We start from the raw sequence: 24,183 nt of genomic DNA, 5'->3' as shown, positions 1-24,183 counted from the left end.
ATTAATGGAAATAGATTACTTTATTTAGACAAATCATTGGAAATCTTAATATTTATGTAAAAGATTCAGTTTTATAAGTTTTGAAATTTTCCCTATTTGATTTTTTTTAAATTTCATTTTTGACATCTCCCCTTTTAAAACTCTTTAAACTTCCTATATATACATACTTGGTTAAAGGTGATTAACTGATCCTTCCTTGTTGAAATTTTAAAGTTACTCAAAATATTTTAAGGTTTTTCATGTGCTTTAGTGGAATAAATTGAAATGGACTATTTATGAACATTTTTGACACTGAAACTAGTAACGAGCAAAGGTATGAGAAATTTGAATTATTTGTATATCTATGTAAACATTTGGTTGTTTGACCTAGATTTAACATTACTGGGTGAGTGATGTATACATCTCAGGTACTTTGAATTTTATGGACCATTAAATAACATTCATTTATTTTGATTAAATATCTGTCAGTATATATCTATTTTTGTAAGATTTAATCAAATATTTGATCCTTTAAATGGCAATAAACACATATTTGTTGAAAATAAAACCAAATTGTGATGTTGTCATCCATACACCATATGTACACAAGTATTTTTATCCCCTCATTGTTATGATTTATACATTTTTTTGTTATATGCACAAAAAATAAGTGAACTTCTTAAAAAGTACCACATGTACCTATAAACATATGATAAAGACTAATATTTAAAATGTGGGTGAAATAAAATTATTTTTAGCTTGTACATGTATATACTCTGTTCTAGCATGTCTAGCATGCCTTGTTTCCTTAGGACATTTTTAATGGACATTTTATTCAGCTCAATGGACATTTAATCAGTTTAACATATCCTTATGGGTATTTGGGAAGAAAATAAAGAACTAGTCTGGATGGGAAATTATTGTTATGGATTAAGTTCATACTGTGACAGCATGCAAGCTACGTCATCCTTGAGGGGGTAAATGTTTAAATTTATTTTATTGCTGTTGATGATGACATCTAGATGAAGAATTATTGTGATGGATTAGCCATTACAATATAAAGCTTTCTACACTTGAGACATCAGTGGGAAGGATTATCGTTTTGGAACTTTCATTCTTGGAGAGATTTCAGGAAGGAGCATTATTATAATTGTCCAGGATAATCCTGATAGGTTTATAATGGGTAAAAAAGATGACAGTTTGTTGGATTATTGAACAGTGGGATTCAGTAGAAATATTGAGATTCTTCATTTGGCTAGAAATTGTTAGTATGAGAATGAAACATTTAGCATTTTAGTATTTACCAGACTTATTCTTTATGGACAAAAACAATCAGTGTAGCTTAATTACATATGAAACTATAAAAAATCTTGTGTATCAATAAAAGAAAACTCAGCTTAATCCAGTGACCTACTGAAGTCAGGAATTCTCTTTCATAACACTACATATTCTAAGCAATATTGTGAGATTTTAACTATGTGAACTCTACAAAATGACTGCTCCCTCATGGGCCCATCTTGTCCACAAAACAACTGGATCCTCATGGGTCTATCACTTTCACAAAACGACTGGTCCCTCATAGGTCCATCATGTCCACAAAACGACTGGTCCCTCTTGGGTCCACCACTTTCACAAAACGACTGGTCCCTCATAGGTCCATCATGTCCACAAAATGACTGTTTCCTCTTGGGTCCATCATATCCATAAAATGACTGTTTCCTCTTGGGTCCATCAATTCCACAAAATGACTGTTCCATCATGTCCAGTATAACCTATTTATGTTTGTCTTCTGTATGCATCCTACCAAATTGCAATAAGTTGGATTATAACCAACAATTGTTACAATGTCAGTAATATTTTTATGCCCCATCTAGGGGCATTATGTTATTCATGTGCATCTGTTCATTCATCTGTTCATTAGTCTGTTCATATTTCCATTCATTTTTTCGTCTGTTCGTCTGTCCAGCTTTAGGTGAAAATGTTTAGTTAAATTTTTTTTGTCAAGGTAGTTTTTGATAAGTCGAGGTCCAATCATCTTCAAACTTAGCACACATGTTCCATATGATATGATCTTTCTAATTTTAATGCCAAAATTTTAACCCCAATTTCAAGGTCCACAGAACCAAGAAAATGATAGTGCTAGTGGGACATCCATATAATATGGACACATTCTTATTTTAAATTTAAAAGTATTTAGCAATTATAATAGAAAAAACAAGGGATATGGGATATGGGGTATCCATCCATTATGATAAAAAAAATCAGTACATTCAAGGCAAAAAAACAACATAAAAAGCAAAGGAACATCGCTTTTATAATGTTCCTTTCCTTGAGTTCAAATAGGTCAGTCCTGTTACATGAATGGTTAAATGTAAACACCAGAGTGTGTGCAGCTTATTGGTGTAAATATCTATTTCCTGTACTTGATCCTACTAGATACATTTTATACATGAGATGTTTACTATACACACTTTTACCATATTCTATATTGATATTTTGAATTCGTGGTAATTCAAAGCCACTCAGTTATCTTCAGTATTTTCTACTGATATTTGGCATTTGTCTCAATTTGAAGGCAAGTTATCTTCAGTATTTTCTACTGCTATTTGGCATTTGTCTCAATTTGAAGGCAAGTTATCTTCAGTATTTTCTACTGCTATTTGTCATTTGTCTCAATTTGCAGCCAGGTTATCTTCAGTATTTTCTACTGCTATTTGGCATTTGTCTCAATTTGTAGCCAGGTTATCTTCAGTATTTTCTACTGTTATTTGGCATTTGTCTCAATTTGTAGCCAGGTTATCTTCAGTATTTATACTGCTATTTGGCATTTGTCTCAATTTGTAGCCAGGTTATCTTCAGTATTTTCTACTGTTATTTGGCATTTGTCTCAATTTGTAGCCAGGTTATCTTCAGTATTTTCAACTGTTATTTGGCATTTGTCTCAATTTGTAGCCAGGTTATCTTCAGTATTTTCTACTGATATTTGGCATTTGTCTCAATTTGTAGCCAGGTTATCTTCAGTATTTTCTACTGTTATTTGGCATTTGTCTCAATTTGTAGCCAGGTTATCTTCAGTATTTATACTGCTATTTGGCATTGGCTCAATTTGTAGCCAGGTTATCTTCAGTATTTTCTACTGTTATTTGGCATTTGTCTCAATTTGTAGCCAGGTTATCTTCAGTATTTTCTACTGTTATTTGGCATTTGTCTCAATTTGTAGCCAGGTTATCTTCAGTATTTTCTACTGATATTTGGCATTTGTCTCAATTTGTAGCCAGGTTATCTTCAGTATTTTCTACTGTTATTTGGCATTTGTCTCAATTTGTAGCCAGGTTATCTTCAGTATTTTCTACTGTTATTTGGCATTTGTCTCCATTTGTAGCCAGGTTATCTTCAGTATTTTCTACTGTTATTTGGCATTTGTCTCCATTTGTAGCCAGGTTATCTTCAGTATTTTCTACTGTTATTTGGCATTTGTCTCAATTTGTAGCCAGGTTATCTTCAGTATTTTCTACTGTTATTTGGCATTTGTCTCCATTTGTAGCCAGGTTATCTTCAGTATTTTCTACTGTTATTTGGCATTTGTCTCAATTTGTAGCATTTTTATGCAATATCATTTTGGTGCCTGGTTTTCTAGGATGACTTTTATCTACCATTGTGAATGTATTGCAAGTAGGAAAGATAGTTCAAACAAAAGTTTTATGGTTTGTTTTCAGGAGGATTGATGTTGTTCAAGATTTGTAAAATAAATCTTCAAACTTAAGTCAATACATTTTGATTAATGCTCCAAATACACAGGAAACTTAACAAATGCATTATGTCCATAGTCAATGCTTGATTGAATTGTTGGCTCATATTTCAAACATTAAACTATCAGATCATGAGGTGCTCATCAATTTTTCATATTGGCTAATTATCTAGAACATGAAAACATTTATTTCTGCATCAATATTGGTTCACAATTTATTGTTTATATATTGTCTTGTGATTCTAGGTGTTATATCTACTTCATGACATGTGTGGATTAATTATTTAGAAAGCTATTTTCACAGATTGTTTAAACTGGTTACAAGTTGAACATGTCATGCATGTAGGACAATTAAAAATTCTAAAAAAAAGGTTTTTCTTTTTTTGACTGTTCTTATTTTAGAAAACAATGATATTGTTTATACACCTATCATACTTGTAATAGTAGAATCTATATTATAAACATTCAAATAATTAAAAACACTATGATGATTTGGGATAAAGATTCATCCATAAATGATAGAATCGTGAGGTGCTCATCAATTTTTCATGCCTGCCTATCATCGGGACAGACTAAGCAGAGTTCCTCCATTGATACTGTTAACAGAGTGATATTGGCTGTCATGTAGTCCGATTCTTAATGGTAAAACTTATTACCTAGAATGGAAAAACTTCCAATAATGTCTGTCAGCTTGTCTCAAAGAGATTGCTCATTTTTTTATTGAATACCTAATATATTTGACCTAAGCTTGACTAATGTATTGTGGAGAATTAGACTTCAGGTTTGTTTGTGCTCTTATATGGTAATTAGATTTCAATGATAGTGAAACATTTGATGATATATATGCTTGATACATACAAATTGTAACATCAACTCTGAAGTAGAAAGCTGCTTTTGAATAGAAGTACACAAATGAATTTTGAAATAGCTGATAAAATTCAACGATTTTCTGTAATTCTTATCCATTGAATTAGAATTCCAATTGTGTGTGCGGCATTTGATCGTCATCTGATATAAATGAAACAAGTAATATATTTCATTGTTCTTTAGATTTAAACGTTTTTCTAATTTTAGTTGTTCTCATACAAAGGTGTTCATTGAAGTTGGTTCATTGATGATAGAAGTTCTCATACAAAGGTGTTCATTGAAGTTGGTTCATTGATGATAGAAGTTCTCATACAAAGGTGTTCATTGAAGTTGGTTCATTGATGATAGAAGTGTTCTGATTTGAAGACAATTTTGTCATTTAAAGCGAGAAATTTTAAAGATTAGAAAAAGAATACCGTATTTCTTTTTATGACATCAAGCTCAGACCTGGTCTATCATATTGCAGGCTTAAGTTTTCAGATGCTTTTAAAACTGCTGAATTAAATTATAATAACAACAAAAATATTTTATTATAAGTCGGTTTACAGGGTTAGGTATTTAACTCAATAAATCTTCCCTGAGGTCCTCATCATAGAAAAAACATGAAAAAAAGTGTAAACATATACATGGCATACATAAGTGTAAAAGTCGGCGAACAATAGTGAAGTCTTTCACATGTAAATTTAGAAAACAAACTTAATAACACAATGATCCCAATAATAAGAGTTTCACATTTTTATTTCTTTACAAAAATACATGTAATACCGATATTCTCCGATAATAGATGAAACAATATTGTATTTTATCTCATTGTTTTTTGTTGTTAAAGATTTGACTATCTCATAGATCTCTTTTGTTGTTGGGATTTAAACAATTAATGAATGCATTTGAAAATGAATGAACAGGCCTTTGAATTGCAAGTGTCTCTGCAATTTGAGAGTAGAAAACGGGATACCTGCTCTTTGTAAATGTACAATGTTTGCGCCTGTCCTAAGTCAGGAATCTGATGTACAGTAGTTGTAGTCTGTTTATGTTGTTCATATATGTTTCTCGTTTTTGTAAAGATTAGACTGTTGGTTTTCTTGTTTTAATGGTTTTAAACCAAATTTTTGGGGCCCTTTATAGCTTACTGTTTGGTGTGAGCCAAGGCTCTGTGTTGAAGGCATACATTAACCTATAATGGTTTTCTGTTATAAATTGTTACTGGTATAGAGAGTTGTCTCATTGGCACTCATATCACATCTTCCTTATATCTAATAAACCAGTACATATGCTTCAGGAGTAGTACCATTCACGGATAGCTATGACAACATTCTATATTATCTGATGTTACATTTCAGAATGAAATAATATACATCAGATTGACAGAATTTTATACAACATATTATATATCAATCAGATATTGTTTTCATTTTCATTTGACTTATTGATCCGAACTATTGTTCAAATGACAAGGGATTAAAGATACTATATTATCAAACAGGACTTATATCAAACAGGAAGAACGAAAATGTCATACTGATCTATCAAACAGGGACATTTCCCTTTTGATCCTCAAAATAAACTTTGATTAAATATTCAAATGTCCTGAAGAGAATATTGAAAAATGAATATGAATACCCTGATCTTTCATTATTATTCTTTGCATACTTATATTCAGGGCTTTCATAATCAGGGCTTAGGTGAACCATGAATTTAATATAAGCCTGAATTCAGACTTTCAGCTTTTAGCTATGCATGAAAATTTTATTTTTTTCTCAATCCCAAAAAACTGGTACCCACAAGGGTGTGAAATAAATGATTCCACAATAGTTAATATTTTGAAGAATTCAAACTAAACCATAACACTGAAATAAAACTTGCAGGGGGTAGGTATGTGCTTTTGATTATTATTTAAATTTATAAAAATGTGAATGGTATTATAGTATTAATGTATGGACTTTTTCATATTGGCCCTGTAACATGTCCGAGGTGTTAATAATGGCCAAGGATGGTTGTAATGGCCCTGAGGCAACGCCGAGGGCCATTACAACTGTCCGAGGCCATTATTAATATCAAGGGCATGTTACAGGGCCAATATGAAAAAGTCCATATATTGATACTTTTATTAACCAACTATAAAGGCATATCTTCATTCAAGAACAGTCTTCGAGTCTCGGATCCAAAATATTATACAGCTATCCACAAACTACAACAGGACCAATACAGAAAAGCCCGTTTCATAACATTTTTATTAAATTGTTTTAATTCTTCGATTAAACAAAGAGTAGGAAACTTACCGTGAAGAAGATACAGGAAATTTTTTTCATAGCTGAACTTCTACTTGTCTTTTCGCATTCAATTTCGCATGGAATTTTGGTCAACATTGTGACTGTCAGATGTAATTTCTGATTTCTCATCCAAGTACTTAATTTTATGCTATTAAAATTCATTTCATCTAGCAAATAAAAAGTAGCTGGGAAGAATAAATCAGACAGTTTAACTATTCTTTAGTCTGCAATCTGAGGATTGAACAACGGAAATGAAACAGTGATAATAATCGAAAGTCGTACTCGAAAAAGGCTGTGAAATATTTCCGTTTCAAGTCGTTACAAAACAATGTGAATGAACATCATTTAAACTTGTTTTTATGATATTAAGTTTTAAAAAAAATAAAAAAAATGTCACACTTATTTAAAGAAATAAACGACATTTTGATTTAATCGATGTCCAGTTTCATCTGTTCATAATGCATGACTGTGATTTCGTAATGCACGGGTGTGATTTCGTAATGCATGACTGATATTTCGTAATGCATGACTGAGATTTCGTAATGACTGGTTGTAGCAATTTTTCCGTTCATAATGACCAGATGTTGAAATTTTCCTTTTATAAAGCATGGGCATTTCTATACATATTGTAGTAAGTTGGTTAATAATAATTATTATCAGCCATAATTGTACTTACTAACTTTGTCACGAAATTTGAAATTAGAATGTTAAACAGTGCCCCTTTGATTTTTGGGGGTTCTTTTTTTCCTTTTTGTATTTGTTTGTATTTGTTCTAAAGCTCCATTGGTGTACTCATTGAAAGTATTCAAGAATACTGTGTCATTCTGGTGACGTTGAGATATAGAACAGCTATAAAGTACTGTTCCATTGCATTGGAAAATTTTGTTTCATGAATGATAACACCATCATTCCCTGTACATTATCATGTATGTGTTTGCCGTAACATTAGCAGTCTCCTAACTTATGTTATTGTTTATTAACACAGTATATTATGAAAATTCTAATTTAAGATTTGTTTTTATTTGCAAGACTTGACCATTAGAGATGGCGGGAGGAGTTGGATTTATACGTGTTAAACTTCTCCAGGTGGAGAAAGGGAGTTCAATGGACTCTGTTGCCCCTATGTTTGACCCTTATGTAGCTGTAAATGTGAAAGAGTCGGTACAGACACCAGGTAATGAAACGTCTCAGAATTAGAGTAGAAATTGAGTAGTATTACTGATATGTTGTTCTTTACCACAGAGTAAGTCACACAAAAAGTCTCAGTACAAGTCACCAGGTAATGAAATGTCTCAGAATTAAGAGTAGAAATTGAGTGGTATTACTGATATGGAGTTATTACCACTGAGTAAGTTACACTGAAGGTCTGGCTGATAAATTAGAGGCAAAAGAACTCAAGGTCAAAATCTCTAAGGAAGGTGCAATTCAAGGTTAAAAAAGAAAGAAAAAAAACACACGAATAATCCCAGGAAATCCATAAAATCCAAAAAGAGCAATCAGTGAGTTTTGATGAGAAGGTACTCATCTCATTATCAACCCATGTTGTAACTAAATATACTAGACATGTAGATAAAAAAAGCCACAATCTGTCAATCTTCCTAGCATTTGTATTATACTTTCAAAAGCTACACCAAAATAGCATTTTGTTTGGTAAACAATGTACTATACAACAAGAATTCAAAGAATGAGGTTCTAATATTATTTTCATGATTAATACACTAATGTAAGTGACCTATATATATCCTGATGATTTTGCTATAGCGAAGTACATACCTCTCTACTATGATAGAATAAAACATTTATTAAAGGCTTTTATATGATGGATTTACTCATCAGAAAGAATCATTTTGACCTGAGTTTGTAAGGAAAGTTAATCATACTCAAACGGGTCTCATCAAATTAATGATAAATTATTAAATACAAAAGCAAACAAAAGCTTCAATTGTTTACTGCTGTTTAGTACTGGTTTGATGATGATGCCAGAAAATAATGTAATTAAACTACTGTATGATGTAAAAGGGTAATGTGAGGGCACCTACCTACCTGGTGATAATGGCTGAGTGAGAAAACCTCAATGAACATTCTAAACACCTGTATACACTTAGGTATCTTTTTGTAACTAATAAAGTTTGAAACATCTTGTATGTCAAGCTGAGAACTTAAAAGTGCTGGCCTGCTCACCCAAGGCTACTTAATTTTATCATCTTGGCTGCCACTTAAGTCTAAGAAAAAGGGATGCTAATCCAGCAACTATTATCAGTTTATATAAAGCTTCCCATTCCAGAAGGCAGAATAGTCCCTCTATCAGGGAACAGGGGCTCTATGGTCTAAAGTTTCCAACTGGCATAAGTCCATTGTCCTTGTCCACATTCTAGTGGATCAAATACCACTTAAAAACCTTTTTTATATGTTTAAGAGGCTGTCCAAGTAAATATCAGGCAAATCCTATGATATGGGTGGCACAACATAATTTTTTTCCCACTGATTTTTTGGTTCCAATGCAATTTTAATATCATACAAATAATATATATGTCAAAGATATTTTTGAATCAACAGTGGATGGCTCAGAAAATGATTTTAAAGATCACTAACAACGCAACAAAATTTTGTACAAAATGAAGAGTTATCTCCCCTTTTCAATGAATTTTCAGTGCTTTCTATGTATTTTTTTTCTCTTTATTTGTCGCAGTTAATAAAAAAACAAAATCTGATTTTGAGAAAGAATGAATTTGTGATATGAAATAGATGAAAAAAATTTGAAAACAAAATATGTCATGTGCCATCCACTGCCTGGTTTTTCAATGGACACCCTCTTAAATGTATTTGTGATTCAGTAAGTTTCTCAGATACAATAAGTTAAAGATAAACTATATTGGGTGTAAAAAAAGATTTATGTGCTCTCACAATGTTGACCTTGACCCAATTTTCATGGTTCTTTGGTTATCTTAAAGATTTCATCTTTTAGATTTTATTATTAGTTCCTATTAAAGATGCTTGTAAGTATGTAGCTCCACTGAATCAGATGTACAAAATGATTGTAAGGTGTCTTTCTGTTTTGGTTCATCTGCCTAAATTTTTACATGTAAAAACTAATGTGATTAACTGATCTTATGATTTGTTTAAATGTTTTGCAAATTTATTTCAGGTCGAGGTATTCAGCAAGTTCAGAAAAAGCGCACAATTTATCCTGAATGGAATACATGTTTTGATGCTCATTTGTATGATGGTAGAGTTATCAACCTTGTTGTCATGGAGAAACCAAATAGATTTTTAGCAGAAATTACATTATCAGCAAAAGTATTGGCAGAAAAATGCACAGATGGAAATATTGCAACTGCCTGGGTAAGAAAGAAAAACCCCAAACCATTAACAGTCTTTATGGCTTTGAATTCTATCCTGTTATATAAATAGTTTTTGGTTATTTCTTTCACTGTATCATTTATCTGGAAGCCAAATATTTACTTTTTCAAAGAAACCTCTGTGATGATTGCTTGGTTTATTTTGACAGATTTCAACAGATTTTATATAGAAAACTGTAAAAAGACCCATCAGAGTATCAAAAGTTGTATATCTTTACCCAGAGAACAATTTAGGGAAATAGGAGCTTCTTTTTTTTTTTTTTTTTTTTTTTTTATAAAACAATAACTGTAAGGAAAAATACAGTTGATAATGGTCCACACAGACAAAAGTGAATGATAAGAATTCAGGCATTATTGTTTGTTGCTGTTTATCGTATTTATTTTCCTTTCATTTTTTTGTACATAATGTAGGCTGTTAGTTTTCTCTTTTTAAATGTTTTACATTTGCCATTTTGGGGCCTTTCATAGCTTTAACTATGTGATATGAGTTTTGTTCATTGCTGAAGGCTGTGCTGTGACCTATAGCTGTTAACTTCCACATCATTTGTTCTCTGGTTGTTAGTTGTCTCATTTAACAATCATACCACAACTTCTTATTTTTATATGTCTATGATTCAGTACCAATTAGATATAATTATGACAATATCATGTATTTTGATACACACTTTTCCTTCAAAAATATCATTATGATTATATATAAGCATAGTTATATGTAATCATTACCTATAACAGCTGTTATTATGGAAAAACTGGAAGGTTGTCTGTTTTGTTGATATCTGATCATTTGATTAATTGCTACAAATTTCTGTTACAATATATATCCAATTTGTGCAATATAATTTGTATGCAGTGCAAAAATATCAGATCAAACTGTTCAGCTGGTCAGAAATTTTATCTAACTGCTGTAGATGAGTCTCAGTCAAACCATCAAAGTGTGAAGTGATTTAATAAAAGCATACTTACAATCCCATATGACTTGAAACCACTTCCAGTGTGGCCTTGATATTTTATAAATATTGTTATTGTAATGAATCTTAAAAGATGACAGGACTGCTTATTTTTAAACTGCTAAAAAAATGTCCCTAAGAGGTTTCATACCATTCTTTTAAACAGTCTTTTATGTCAACAGTCAGAGCTCTGACATAAACTAGTCAGAATAAAATGATTTCTTCAAGTCAGAAAATGTTTTGAAATTCTGACCTGTACGGGTCAATTTTTGTTTTGCGTAGTTTTCCATCAAGTCCGTCAAACCAGAAGATATTTTGATAATAAGAATAAGACGTCTGTTTGAATTCAAACATGTAGTTTTCATCAAAATGTACCAGTATGTGACTTTCTTTACAATAAGATTGCATCAAGTTTTCATGGGGAGATAATCTAATATATTCTTATTTCCCTTTTAATTCATAAAACATTTATTTTGAATATGTGTTTTGAATTTCAATTTTAAGACCACTTTGAAGCATTTCGAAATTTTTATTTCAGAAGAGATACAAAAACTGCAGTTACAAAATGACTCTCTTACTTTCAAATGCCACATTACAATAAACTGTTTGTTTGTCTATTCTAAAGTTGGTTTCCATTCTCAAACTTTAGATTGCCTCAACCAAATGGTATGAAACTCATACACAAAATTATTAACACAAAACACAGATTAAGGTGGTACCCAACACTTTGACTAAAATTTATTTGTCTCGTTTAATTTTCATAAAATTTTGACAAAGTATTTACTTTGACCCTTTAACAAAACTATAAAAATTTCAAAAATTTTAAACCAACCGTTTTGTCAGAAAAATTACACTGGTTATATAGCAATTTGACAAACACCAATTTTGATCATTGAGAAGCTTAATATTCCCTTTACAACACAACGTAATTAAAACGTTTAGCTGACTTTACAGAGCTATCTCCCTGTAGTGTTAGGTACCACCTTAAGCACTTATTTGGGTAGAGTTACTTTTACTTTTTTTTTTAGTTATGTCCTTTTATAAAGTTACATGCAAGGGGGATCATCATCTGTGTTCCATGGACACATTCCCCATTTATTTAAAATTCAAGATTTCATTACAGCTATGTAGTGGAATTGAAGTCTTATAAGTTATGAAAGTATGAATTATTTTATCACTTTTAACAAAGAAGACTGGTTCTTTGACACAACAGATGATTTGATTTGATGAAAACCAATTCGAATTTGGCCGGAATTTTGATTAAACTGCTATAAGGTGGACAGCAACACAAACAAGTCAATGTATTGTAGGATCAATATTCATCTCATCCCGAAAAAAATCTGTCATCTAATAAAACAATTTCAAGACTTAAGTGTAGTGGATACAGGGTTAATTATCCCAGGAAATTAGGTTGACCTCAGTACATGGCCTCGGTAAAAATTATATTCTTGGTTCAATAAACCCTTGGATCCACCTTATCAAAATTCATTAATTTTGTAATGAATGTAGATCAACCATTCTTTCCATACTCTTCGTTCAGTAACTTTAGGTTCTGGCTTACCAACATAAAAGTCTGTAGTTGTATCAAGATTATACATAGTATCTCACTGGGGGTTGTCTTTTCCTATAAAAAGGTATGCACAAACGTGCCACTACTTTTTTAGAATGCAAAATAAATCAGTAGAGTGCAATTTCATAGAAATTATATTATATAGGCTAGGGGTAGTCTTGTAGAAGTTTATTTGTCAATGAGTCAAAAATGTTCATTTTCTGCTCAATATATGAATGGGTTATAATTTTTCCATGAAATATATGTAAAGTGTTGTAACTTGTTTGTTGTCTTATGGAAGGTTGTCACATTGGTAATCATACCACATCTTTTTATTTTTCATAGTGTTTCGCAAGAATGAATATATATGAAGAGGTGGTGTTTAAACCTTAGCCAAGACGTCTGTATCCACATTTGTATGTTGTATGTACTTTCTATACAATAACTAAGGCTCATCTATCTGACCATTCTGTTTTCTGTTATGCTACTTTGCAGTTTAGAAGTCAAATCAAATTGTTTTTGACATCTTCATGTCTATTTGTTTTTAAAAAAGCTTTCTACATCTTAATTTCAAATCTTTATTTATGTTGTTGGATTGCTGTCTCATTGATATATATACACCATTATGTCCTCACATCTCCTTTATGGGATATTAGATTAATGTAAGCATTCATAAACTTGTTTTTGTACAAGCTTTTTATGAATTTTCTTTTCTTCTTTTTTTTGCATAGATTTGATCTTTTAATTTTGAAGATAAAAGTAGACTTTGTTTGTCTTGGGGCCCTGTTTATTGCCTAGGATATATATTAAATCTGGAATAATATTTTGCATTTTAATAAACATTATACACTCTAAGGAACTGTGGCCTTCTTAGTCTTATTACTCTGTTTATTGTCTAATTTGATATAAAATCTGTATTAATATTTTGCATTTAATGAAATATTTCATACTTTTGGAAATATGATGCAAATTGTTGTTTATACAGTTCCTATATTTCATAGAGATAATCCAGGAAAGATTTCTAGAAATACATTACATAATTATAACCATCAGTTGGATTTTATTGATGAGATTAGTTGTCCACCATGAAGACATTACAATGATAATTTCTCCAGGGATTTGTAATAACACTGAAATATGACAGTTTATTCAGTTTAGCTGAGGTTTTTTCTGATATTAGTTCTTCCAAAAAAGTTAGTACAGTTTATATAACGAAGATGACCTTTAAATCAGTTGTAGAGAAATATCTGTCTCTGTATCTCCGTGGAGTTTCTATTAACACGTGCCTACGTCAGTGGTGTGATATCTGATCATTAATGCCATCTTATAAAGGGAATTCCTCTGGGTACTCTTAATCTCTTTTAGTTGATATTTCTGTAAACATCTGATGTTAAAAATCCCATCGGAGACGATCTTCTGTGGAATTTTCACTTTATATCAATAGACTTGTTTTCTATCTAATCATGAGTCCTGCTAAAGAAATCTCCGGGAACCTCATTTAATAAAAAGTAGTCATCAATCTTGTTAAATTCTCTTTTCAGTTCAATATTGTATAGTTTTTTGCATGCAATGCTTCCTAACAGCTCATTAAAAATTGATTAAATTGTCACTTCTATATTTTAAATAATTCACACAAGGGAAGTAATTTCTTGGTAGTATCAGAATATGAAATACTTGAACAAGGAAGTTTATTTATTAGTAGTCACAGAATATGGAATACTTGAACAAGGAAGGAATTTATTAGTAGTCTACTTGAACAAGGAAGGAATTTATTAGTAGTATCAGAATATGAAATACTTGAACAATGAAATAATTTATTAGTAGCATCAGAATATGAAATACATGTACTTGAACAAGGAAGTAATTAATTTATTGGTAGTAAAAATGTATCAGAATATAAACAAATAGATAGTAGATACATTGCATGTGTTTTTAACACAATTCAGATGGCAACTTTACTGTTTGTTTACTGAGACATTCCATCATTTTAGAACAAGATTTTAATTTTCTTTTTCCACCTGATACAATAACTGCTAATGACAATTTAGTCAGTTGTCTAAATTTTTGTATCCTGTCCAATTTGAACCTGGTTTTGGCTCCCCATATTGATGTTTATATATGGTTAAAACATCTGTAGATTTTTACATGTCTCACTCCGAAACATTACCTATGTGTGGGCCCCTTTTTCAAATTCTTGGATCTGCATCTGCAGATTGTTGCCTTTTGAGTGCTATAGGAGTATCTGATTTAGCAGCATTTATTTCTTGTCTTTTTTTACCTGTGATACATATTGAATCAGCTACAATTCTCAGTGAGTAAATGCCACCCTATCTTATATTCTACAGTCAATTCTAAGATTAATATAGCATAAGAGATGATTCCAAACAATAAAAACGTTCCTTGGATAATAGATGAGTTTTAAAGATTACGAATAATAGATGGGTGCTTGAGTTAATGTTTTCTTCTGACAGGAAATATCAATGATCTAATTAGATTAATGATGGAATACACTTAATGTGTATTAAATTTGATGAAGATTGATTAATTGTAATTTATTTTTTATTCTTCAGTGTAATAAACTTTAATATTTTTAAGATGCTACTTGTAATAAAATATGTAGAATTGATGTTATAAGAAACAAAAGCTATTGCCATATACTGAACAAACCAGTGCTGTCAGTTGACCATTTTTGACACCAAACTAAACCTCTAAAACCCATCCAAATTCATTCCTTATATGAACACTTTTGCCTTATAAACTTGTAGTAATAAAATTTTATAATTCAATTTTGCTAACACCTTGATGGTCTCTCCATAGCATGCCTGCTCTAGTGATGGAAATAACATCCTTGGCTTGGACAAATCAAAGACTTGAAAATTGGTATATACTGCTTTTCTGAGAGAAACATTTATTACAAGTAATTAAAGAGCAAGACTTGACTGATTAGAGTCATCCTCGTTTGTGACTTCTACCTTGTGAATCAGCATGTTTAAAATTCAGCCCAGCACGTCGAACTAGTAGACAATTACAAAACAGAGTACATATTCATATCTCATTTTAAAACATGTTCTCATCCTGAGTTGCATGTACTATTTGCCACTGAATGTTAAAGACAAATTTATCTATCCAGCTTTCCAGGTATTGATCAAATTTTTGTGTGTTGGAAAATAGGATCCTTTGGTTAAATTAAAAAAACACCAACATTATCAAAGACTTTCAATTTTTTTTTCAGAAGATGCATAAATAAGTCCCCCTTTCTAATTAATTTTATTTGATATCAAAATTAATTTGAAAATCATAAGCTGATCATTAAAGGCTTCTTGTTAATATGCTATAAATCTAGGAATAATTGTCTAATTAAGTATTATTTATAATTTACAAACAGCTAATTTTAATAAAGCACCTGTTAGACACATGTTCATATGCCTAAAATCTTAATAAATATGTGTAACTTATGCATACATTCAAATTTAACCAGTTTTTAGTGAAGTGCACTTGGTGCCTCACATATCTGGTATACCTATTTCTTACAGTAAAAGAAGCAAAATAAGAAAAGGCGTATCTGTAAAAATTACCTACCAGATTATCACATAGTTAATGATATGGTTTACATAGTAAAATGGATCGACAACCCTATGAAGTAATTAGTGAAGTTGTTTTTCAGATAAATGATTTCTACAGCAAGTATCGCAATCTGGAAAATAATCATTGATAAATAACTTGGTTAGGATTATTTATTTTTTGTCTAAACACACATGTAGCATTTCTCAGGACATTGTAATCATGCTGACACCAGTTTCCTGCTAGGTACATTCTCACCAGTGTACCAGATATAGGTACCTTTCATGTATATGTCTTAATTACATGATGATTACTATGGCAATGAAGCTTTAAATTGCATCACATGCGGTAGTTCTGTTTCTTTTTTGTATATCATTTACACTTTCTTATTACAAATTTTGGAGTTGAAAAGTGTCTGTAATTTTTGTATAGTATATAGATTTGTTACTACAGCCAGCAATAGTTTATTAGACCTATGTCTTTGAAGCCAAAAGTTTGGAATATGCCAAACAAACCTGTTGAACTAAACACTTACCACATACACTGAATTCATTTGAATTTAGTCTAGAAGTTCTTCTAAAATTCACAGTGGGTCTTGATAAGTTAATAGGATAAATATATTAATGGGTAAATGGGACACAAACATTAGCAATAAGTTGTGCACTAATGTCTGAGATATTTGTGCCATGTATAGAATAGTTCTGTTTACATACTGAAAACAATATGGCATTAATTTGTATTGTCATTTAGTTATGTCACTTTCTTAAAATGCTGTTTATTTTTTGGGGTATGTTGTTTTTTTGGCCAATTAATGTCAATTTTGTTCTTTATTAAGTCTCCCAAACAAAGTTTGGAGACTTATTGTTTTTGCTCAGTTCTTATTATTTTTATTATGTCACCCGATCGACAATGTCGGGTGACATATTGCTTTTCCTCTGTTTCTTTTTCTGTATTATTATTATTATACTTCCACCTAATTTTGTCCGCCCGCTTTCTCAGAGCCAAAAGTACCAATCCGAATGATGGTGCACTATAACAAGGAACCCTGACTCCCCAGAGTCTGTGCAAAATTGGAACTAAAAAATGGCTGCCATCACCATGGAAACGGAAAAATGGTGAAAAAATAAAATTTTGGAGTTCCTTGAATTATTTGAGAATGCTTAAGCTTAAAATCTTTAGATTTTAATACAATGTAGGTGCCCACTATATACAGGTTTTGGATGATTTTGGCACATTTTGGAACTGCTATGTTGCCATGGAAACTACACCAAAAATTTCAAAAATATGGAAATGCTCCATTTTTTTTGAAACTTTAGCATAACGATGAGCAACTTTGGTAGATGTGGAATTTGGCGTTGGAATTTCCAAAATGTCTGCCGTTTCCATGGAAACAATGCAAAAAGGTCAAAATGCTCCAAAAACTTCCGGGTTTGGTGAATAACTTTGGTATGCTTGAACTTAAAATCATCAAATTTTTATGCAATATAGTTGTCCACTATATACAGGTTTTGAATGATTTTGATAATCATTGGAACTACTATGTTACCATGGATACAGGAGCAAAAATTTCAGAATGCTTCAAAATTGATGAAACTTGATATGATTGTTAACTGTCAAGTCTAGATATGACTTTTGAAGTTGGAATTTCCAAAATGGCCACGGTTGCCATGGAAACTGCAAAAATGTCAAAAATTCTCAAAATGGTTTTAACTTAATGAAATTTGATATTATTGGTAACTGACAAGTTAAGATGAGACTTTTGACTTTGAAATTTTCAAAATGGCTGCCGTTGCCATGGAAACGGTATAAATGTGAAATACTTTAAAATGCTCTGAATATACTGAACATTTACAAAAAGATGAATAGCCATTCAGATTTGTGCATTTACTGTTAAACAAGTTTGAAATGGCTGCTGCTTAGTGGCAATAGGGGGAAGGGTGACATCCGCTATTGCTTGCAATGGCAATTCTAGTTATTCTTCTTCTTCTTCCGCCGCTTTAAAAAATGAACTTGTCCGCAGCGTTTCTCCAAAACCGCTTGTCAGATTGACTTAGGATTTCATAAAATGGTAGACTAATATGTCTAGATGAGCCATCAATCTTTCGTTTGTGCATTGGGGTCTATTAAGGGGTGTTTTGGGGGGTAGAAAGCAGGGAGGGTTTTACTATAGAACCCTATGGGATTTTATTTTCAAAATTTTTTAAATGAATATAACTTGAAAACTATAAGTGATAGATACATGCAGTCTTCAGAAATGATTATAGGACAATAAAATAAATCACATGAAATATAGGGGGATGCCCTGGGGGGTCATCCCCACCCCCTTCAATTTGAGAATGTGCTATTATCTTGTAAACGGTCCAGATCCCCACCCCTAAACCATATATATTCTTGTAGGGGACAATAAAACAAATCAAATGAAATAAAAGGGAAGTCCCTAGGGGGTCACCCCACCCCCTCTTGTTAGAAAACTTGTAAACGGTCCAGATCCCCACCCCTAAACCATATATATTCTTGTAGGGGACAATAAAACAACTCAAATGAAATAAAAGGGAAGTCCCTAGGTGGTCACCCCACCCCCTCTTGTTTGAAAACTTGTAAACGGTCCAGATCCCCACCCCTAAACCATATATATTCTTGTATGGGACAATGAAACAAATCACATGTAATTAGATGGAAGTTCCTGGGGGTCACCCCCACCCCGTTCAATTTGAGAATGTCCTATTATCTTGTAAACAGTCCAGATCCCCACCCCTAAACCATATATTTTCTTGTAGGGGACAATAAAACAAATCAAATGAAATAAATGGGAAGTCCCTAGGGGGTCACCCCACCCCCTCTTGTTTGAAAACTTGTAAACGGTCCAGATCCCCACCCCTAAACCATATATATTCTTGTAGGGGACAATAAAACAAATCAAATGAAATAAAAGGGAAGTCCCTAGGGGGTCACCCCAACCCCTCTTGTTTGAAAACGGTCCAGATCCCCACCCCTAAACCATATATATTCTTGTATTGGACAATAAAACGAATCACATCAAATTAGATGGAAGTTCCTGGGGGTCACCCCCACCCCGTTCAATTTGAGTATGTACTATTATCTTGAAACGGTCCAGATCCCCACCCCTAAACCATATATTTTCTTGTAGGGGACAATAAAACAAATCAAATGAAATGTAGGTAAAGTCCCTAGGGTCACCACCACCCCCTCCTGTTTGAAAACTTGTAAATGGTGGAGATCTCTACTTGTAAGCCATATATATTCTTGTATGGGACAAGAAATCAAATCAAATGAACATGGGACCATATGAATGGGGAGTTATCGGAGCTTTGTTTGGGAGACTTCGTAACAGCATCCTGTTACAATTACTTCTTGTTTTTATTACAGTTAGATTTGAAACCATCAGGAAGATTACAGATACAAGTCAGATTTTTCTCAGAACAAGAAGGTAGGTACAGTGGATGCAGTGGCAGATCCAGAACTTTTTGTAATGGGGACCAGCTGACTGACCTAAGGGGGGCCCGCTCCAATCACACTTCAGTGATTCCCTATATAATCAATCAAATTTTTCCCATGAAAGGGGATCCACCTATGGGATGCCACTTCCTAAGAAATACCACTTTCTAAAAATTACCACTCCCTAAGAATAACCACTTCTTTAAAAATTACCACTTCCTAAGAAATATCACTATTATCCAGAGACCAATGGACAAGTTAACAGCTATAAGGCCACACCATACCAAAATTTGAAACACATCTAAAGAGTAAAAACATCTACCTGATTCATGTCAAAATGGATAAACAATAAATAAATATTGCAGACAGCAACAAACAACAAACACTAGATTATCCACTCTTGACTTAGAACAGACACATATTGAATATGGCAAGGTTAAACATTTTTGAGTGTACTAAACCCTCTCTTAACTTTGGACAGTGGTATTAAAGCACAACACAAGAGCACGCAGAAAATCAGTTGAAAAGGGAAAGTTGGTACGATTCACTATGAAAAACAACGAAAAGACAAAAAAACTACTGTATGTACCAATCCAAGAGTACTTCCATTACTGAAAAATAGTTGAGCACCAATTCCAACTAATAGATTAACCATATTTTCCTTGACTAAAATACACATCTGTACACAACTGCATATTTACTTTAAGAAATTATGAACAGTCTGATAAAAGCATGACCTTGTGCAATGATGATAACACATTTTAGTTATGACTTAGGGACGACATCAAAAGATCGATGTAGGATAAAAAACTTAAATCAAATAGTTTGGGGGTGGGGGGGTTAAAATTCTGCAAGTTTTGTATATCTAAAATCGATTTTTACATATATCCCTATTGGTAAATCAATTTTTCCCAAATTAAGTTAAGAGGGGGGGTGGGGGGGTCAGTGAAAAAACTATGTGAATTAAGTTTTTTATCCTACATTGAACTTTTGATGTCGTCCCTTACTTTTAAAAAACAAATCAATTTTTGTACCTCATAGACAATATTCATGGTCACTAGATTACAAAATGATATTATAACTACATGGTAACCCTAGATAGCTACTAGATAACATGCTCATGAGTTGGGACCGACATAAAAAAATCTGGCACACTAAAACATATGGTGATTTAATAACCTATTGATCATTAGGTCTCTTAGTGGAGAGTTGTCTAAATGGCAAACATGTCATGTCTTCTTATTTTGATGTTGTGGACCTTCAATCCTTTTCCTTACATGTGTCAACTGGTGTTGTAGAACAACATTGGAAAAAAATGGCGAAATCAGTTAAGAAGTGGCTGGACTCATCAGATTGGTACTTAACACAAAAAGCAAAAATAAAATATGAAAGGACGCAGTCACAAAGTACTGCCCTTAGACTTCTCACAGTTACTGGAAGGAAATCTGCAGCTCTATTTCAACTAATAAATAGAACAGATTGAAATATCAATCAGTATTCTCCAATTTATTTACAAATCCTTGTTTAGAGTAAGCACATCATAAGCAGTCTGGGAAATCGTGACCTTGTGCAATGGAAACAAAAATGTCAATTCCATCTCAAAGTTTGTTTGCTTTATTCGTTTGTACAAATTTGGATATACCCTTAGGGGTTTGTTTATAAACTTATGATTTATTTGCCATCACTTGTAACAGTAAACAGATACTATTCACTCAGTTTAAAAAATACCATAAACAATTAACGTCTGTTTTCTTTGAATATTATTTTCCTTTTTACAGAACAAGTGCCATTTATTGATACTGAGAAAAAAGAAGCAACAGGAGGCATTACACGCAGGAGAGGTGCCATCAAACAAGCTAAAGTACATGAAGTCAAAGGTCACCAATTTATTGCCAAGTTCTTCCGCCAGTTTACATATTGTTCATTCTGTAATGAGTTTATATGGTAAGTGTTGATCTCTCAAGGTCATATTTCAAAAAAGGTCATATATAAACGAGGGCCCTCATGGGGTTTTTGATTATGTGATTACTTGGCCGTTTTTTTAATGATTATTTGATTATTAAGCCAAATATTTCATGATTATTTGATTACCTAGGACTGTATTTTTAGTTTATGATTATTTGATTACTAAAGATAAGCAAATATTTAATGATTATATGATTATATTGGCAAAAAAAAGGTGATTATGTGATTACTAGGACCCCCCCATGAGGGGCCTCATAAACTGACTTACATATTTATAGACAATATCTTCTTTTCTAAGTTTTATATAACTTTGGTATTTTTTGGTTCACACGTACTTATTAATGTTGAAAATTATCGCTGTGTAATAAGAATTAAAAAAAGTATATCCTCGATCAGTTCTGACTAGAATTTGAGTATCAAACCTTTTCTGAAAAAGTACCCTATTGTAGGATAACAATAATGTAAAAGTTAATACGCAGCTTTAATGGAAATCATAGTACATTCTATGATATATTTATTGATTTGGAACCACTTCTATTTGAATTATTGAAAGGTATATATTTCATATTTCAACAAATATCTGAAGTGTATGAGTAATGGCGAGTTGTAAGTAGAATATGTCTTTGAATATATCTCCCATTTGATGAAGGCAGATATTATGTTTTAATCATTTCATTGCATAAAGGTTTCATACAATTCTGTAATTTTGATTGGCCGAGGCATTCCAAATTTTGTTTTGTTTACTACAATTGAACTATGTGCGCGTATATACTCTCTGTGACAACATCATACTCATAATTTCATGGTTGTAGCATCAACATGTAATTATAAGAAATGAATGGGTATTTTAAGGCAATTTTAAAGGGTTGTTAAAGCGTTGAACTTGCACATATTTTTTGTATGAAGTGCTTCAGTCAATGCTTTTACACCCCAATATAACTACATATAACTACAAAAAAAAACATTCAAGTCTTAAGTGGTATTTCTTCCGAGATATCTGGGTTACATTTATTATTTTGATTTTTTTGGGGGGGGGGGGGGGGGGTATTTGGCATGAAGGTGTATAACCATAAGATGATGTGCTCTGTATCATCATGAACACCCTATAGCCTTGGACTTTGACTTGAAGGTCATATAAAAAAAAATATGCAGAAAATAACTTTTTTATATGACCCTAAAATTGAACATTTTTTGGTTGTATATTGGTATCACGTTGGCTTCGTCGTCGTCGTCATCCGAAGACATTTGGTTTTCGCACTCTAACTTTAGTAAAAGTAAATAAAAATCTTTGAAATTTAAACACAAGGTTAATGACCATAAAAGGAAGGTTGGGATTGATTTTAGGTGTTTTGGTCCCAAAAATTTAGGAATTAGGGGCCAAAAAGGGTCCAAATAAGCATTTTTCTTGGTTTTCGCACAATAACTTTAGTATAAGTAAACAGAAATCTATGAAATTTTAATATAAGGTCTATGACCACAAAAGAAAGGTTGATATTGATTTTGGGAGTTTTAGTCCCAATAGTTTAGGAATTAGGGACCAAAAACAGGTCCCAAATTAGCATTTTTTTTGGTTTTTGCACAATAACTTTAGTATAAGTTAATAGAAATCTATGAAATTTTAACACAAGGTTTATGACCACAAAAGGAAGTTTTGGATTGATTTTGGGTCCAAACGAATTAGGGGCCAAAAGGGTCCAAAATTAAACTTTGGTTTCATCAAAAAAATGAATTATTGGGGTTCTTGGATATGCCAAATCTAACTGTGTATTCAGATTCTTAATTTTTGGTCCTGTTTTCAAATTGGTCTACATTAAGGTCCAAAGGATCCAAAATTAAACTTAGCTTGATTTTAACAAAAATTGAATTCTTGGGGTTCTTTGATATGCTGAATCTAAACATGTACTTAGATTTTTGATTATGGGCCCAGTTTTCAAGTTGGTCCAAATCAGGGTCCAAAATTATTATATTAAGACCCTTTGGACCTTAATGTAGAAATCTTCAATTGCATAGTATTGTGCAATAGCAAGAAATCTTCAATTGCACAGTATTGTGCAATAGCAAGAAATCTTCAATTGCACAGTATTGTGCAATAGCAAGAAATATATAATTGCACAATATTGCACAATAGCAAGAAATATTCAATTGCACAGTATTGCCTGGTTTTCAAATTGGTTTACATTAAGGTCCAAAGGGTCAAAAATTAAACTTTGTTTGATTTCAACAAAAATTGAATATATGGGGTTTTTTAATATGCTGAATCTAACCATGTATTTAGATTTTTATACGACCGCAAAAATTTTAATTTTTCGTCGTATATTGCTATCACGTTGGCGTCGTCGTCGTCGTCTTGCGTCGTCGTCCGAATACTTTTAGTTTTCGCACTCTAACTTTAGTAAAAGTGAATAGAAATCGATGAAATTTTGACACAAGGTTTATGACCACAAAAGGAAGGTTGGGATTGATTTTGGGAGTTGTAGTCCCA

General features: G+C 32.1%; 1 protein-coding gene across 4 annotated transcripts in view; it reads left to right on the top strand.

Moving 5' to 3' along the window:
* The window catches only part of LOC143069265 (protein kinase C delta type-like), a 77,818-nt gene that overhangs the window by 22,646 nt on the left and 30,989 nt on the right, over positions 1–24,183 (top strand). For 3 of the 4 annotated variants that reach the window (XM_076243836.1, XM_076243810.1, XM_076243820.1), the window contains exons 3-6: positions 7,894–8,038; positions 10,010–10,206; positions 19,668–19,728; positions 21,515–21,680. In XM_076243836.1, coding sequence (XP_076099951.1) covers positions 7,909–8,038; positions 10,010–10,206; positions 19,668–19,728; positions 21,515–21,680 — 554 coding nt within the window. In that variant the 5' untranslated portion in view covers positions 7,894–7,908. Of the gene's footprint in view, positions 1–163; positions 314–7,893; positions 8,039–10,009; positions 10,207–19,667; positions 19,729–21,514; positions 21,681–24,183 lie in introns of those variants that run through there. The other variant, XM_076243828.1, reaches the window with a different exon arrangement.

Source organism: Mytilus galloprovincialis, chromosome 1, assembly GCF_965363235.1.
Source record: "Mytilus galloprovincialis chromosome 1, xbMytGall1.hap1.1, whole genome shotgun sequence".
Classification (NCBI taxonomy): domain Eukaryota; kingdom Metazoa; phylum Mollusca; class Bivalvia; order Mytilida; family Mytilidae; genus Mytilus; species Mytilus galloprovincialis.
This window is presented reverse-complemented; position numbering and strand designations above follow the sequence as displayed.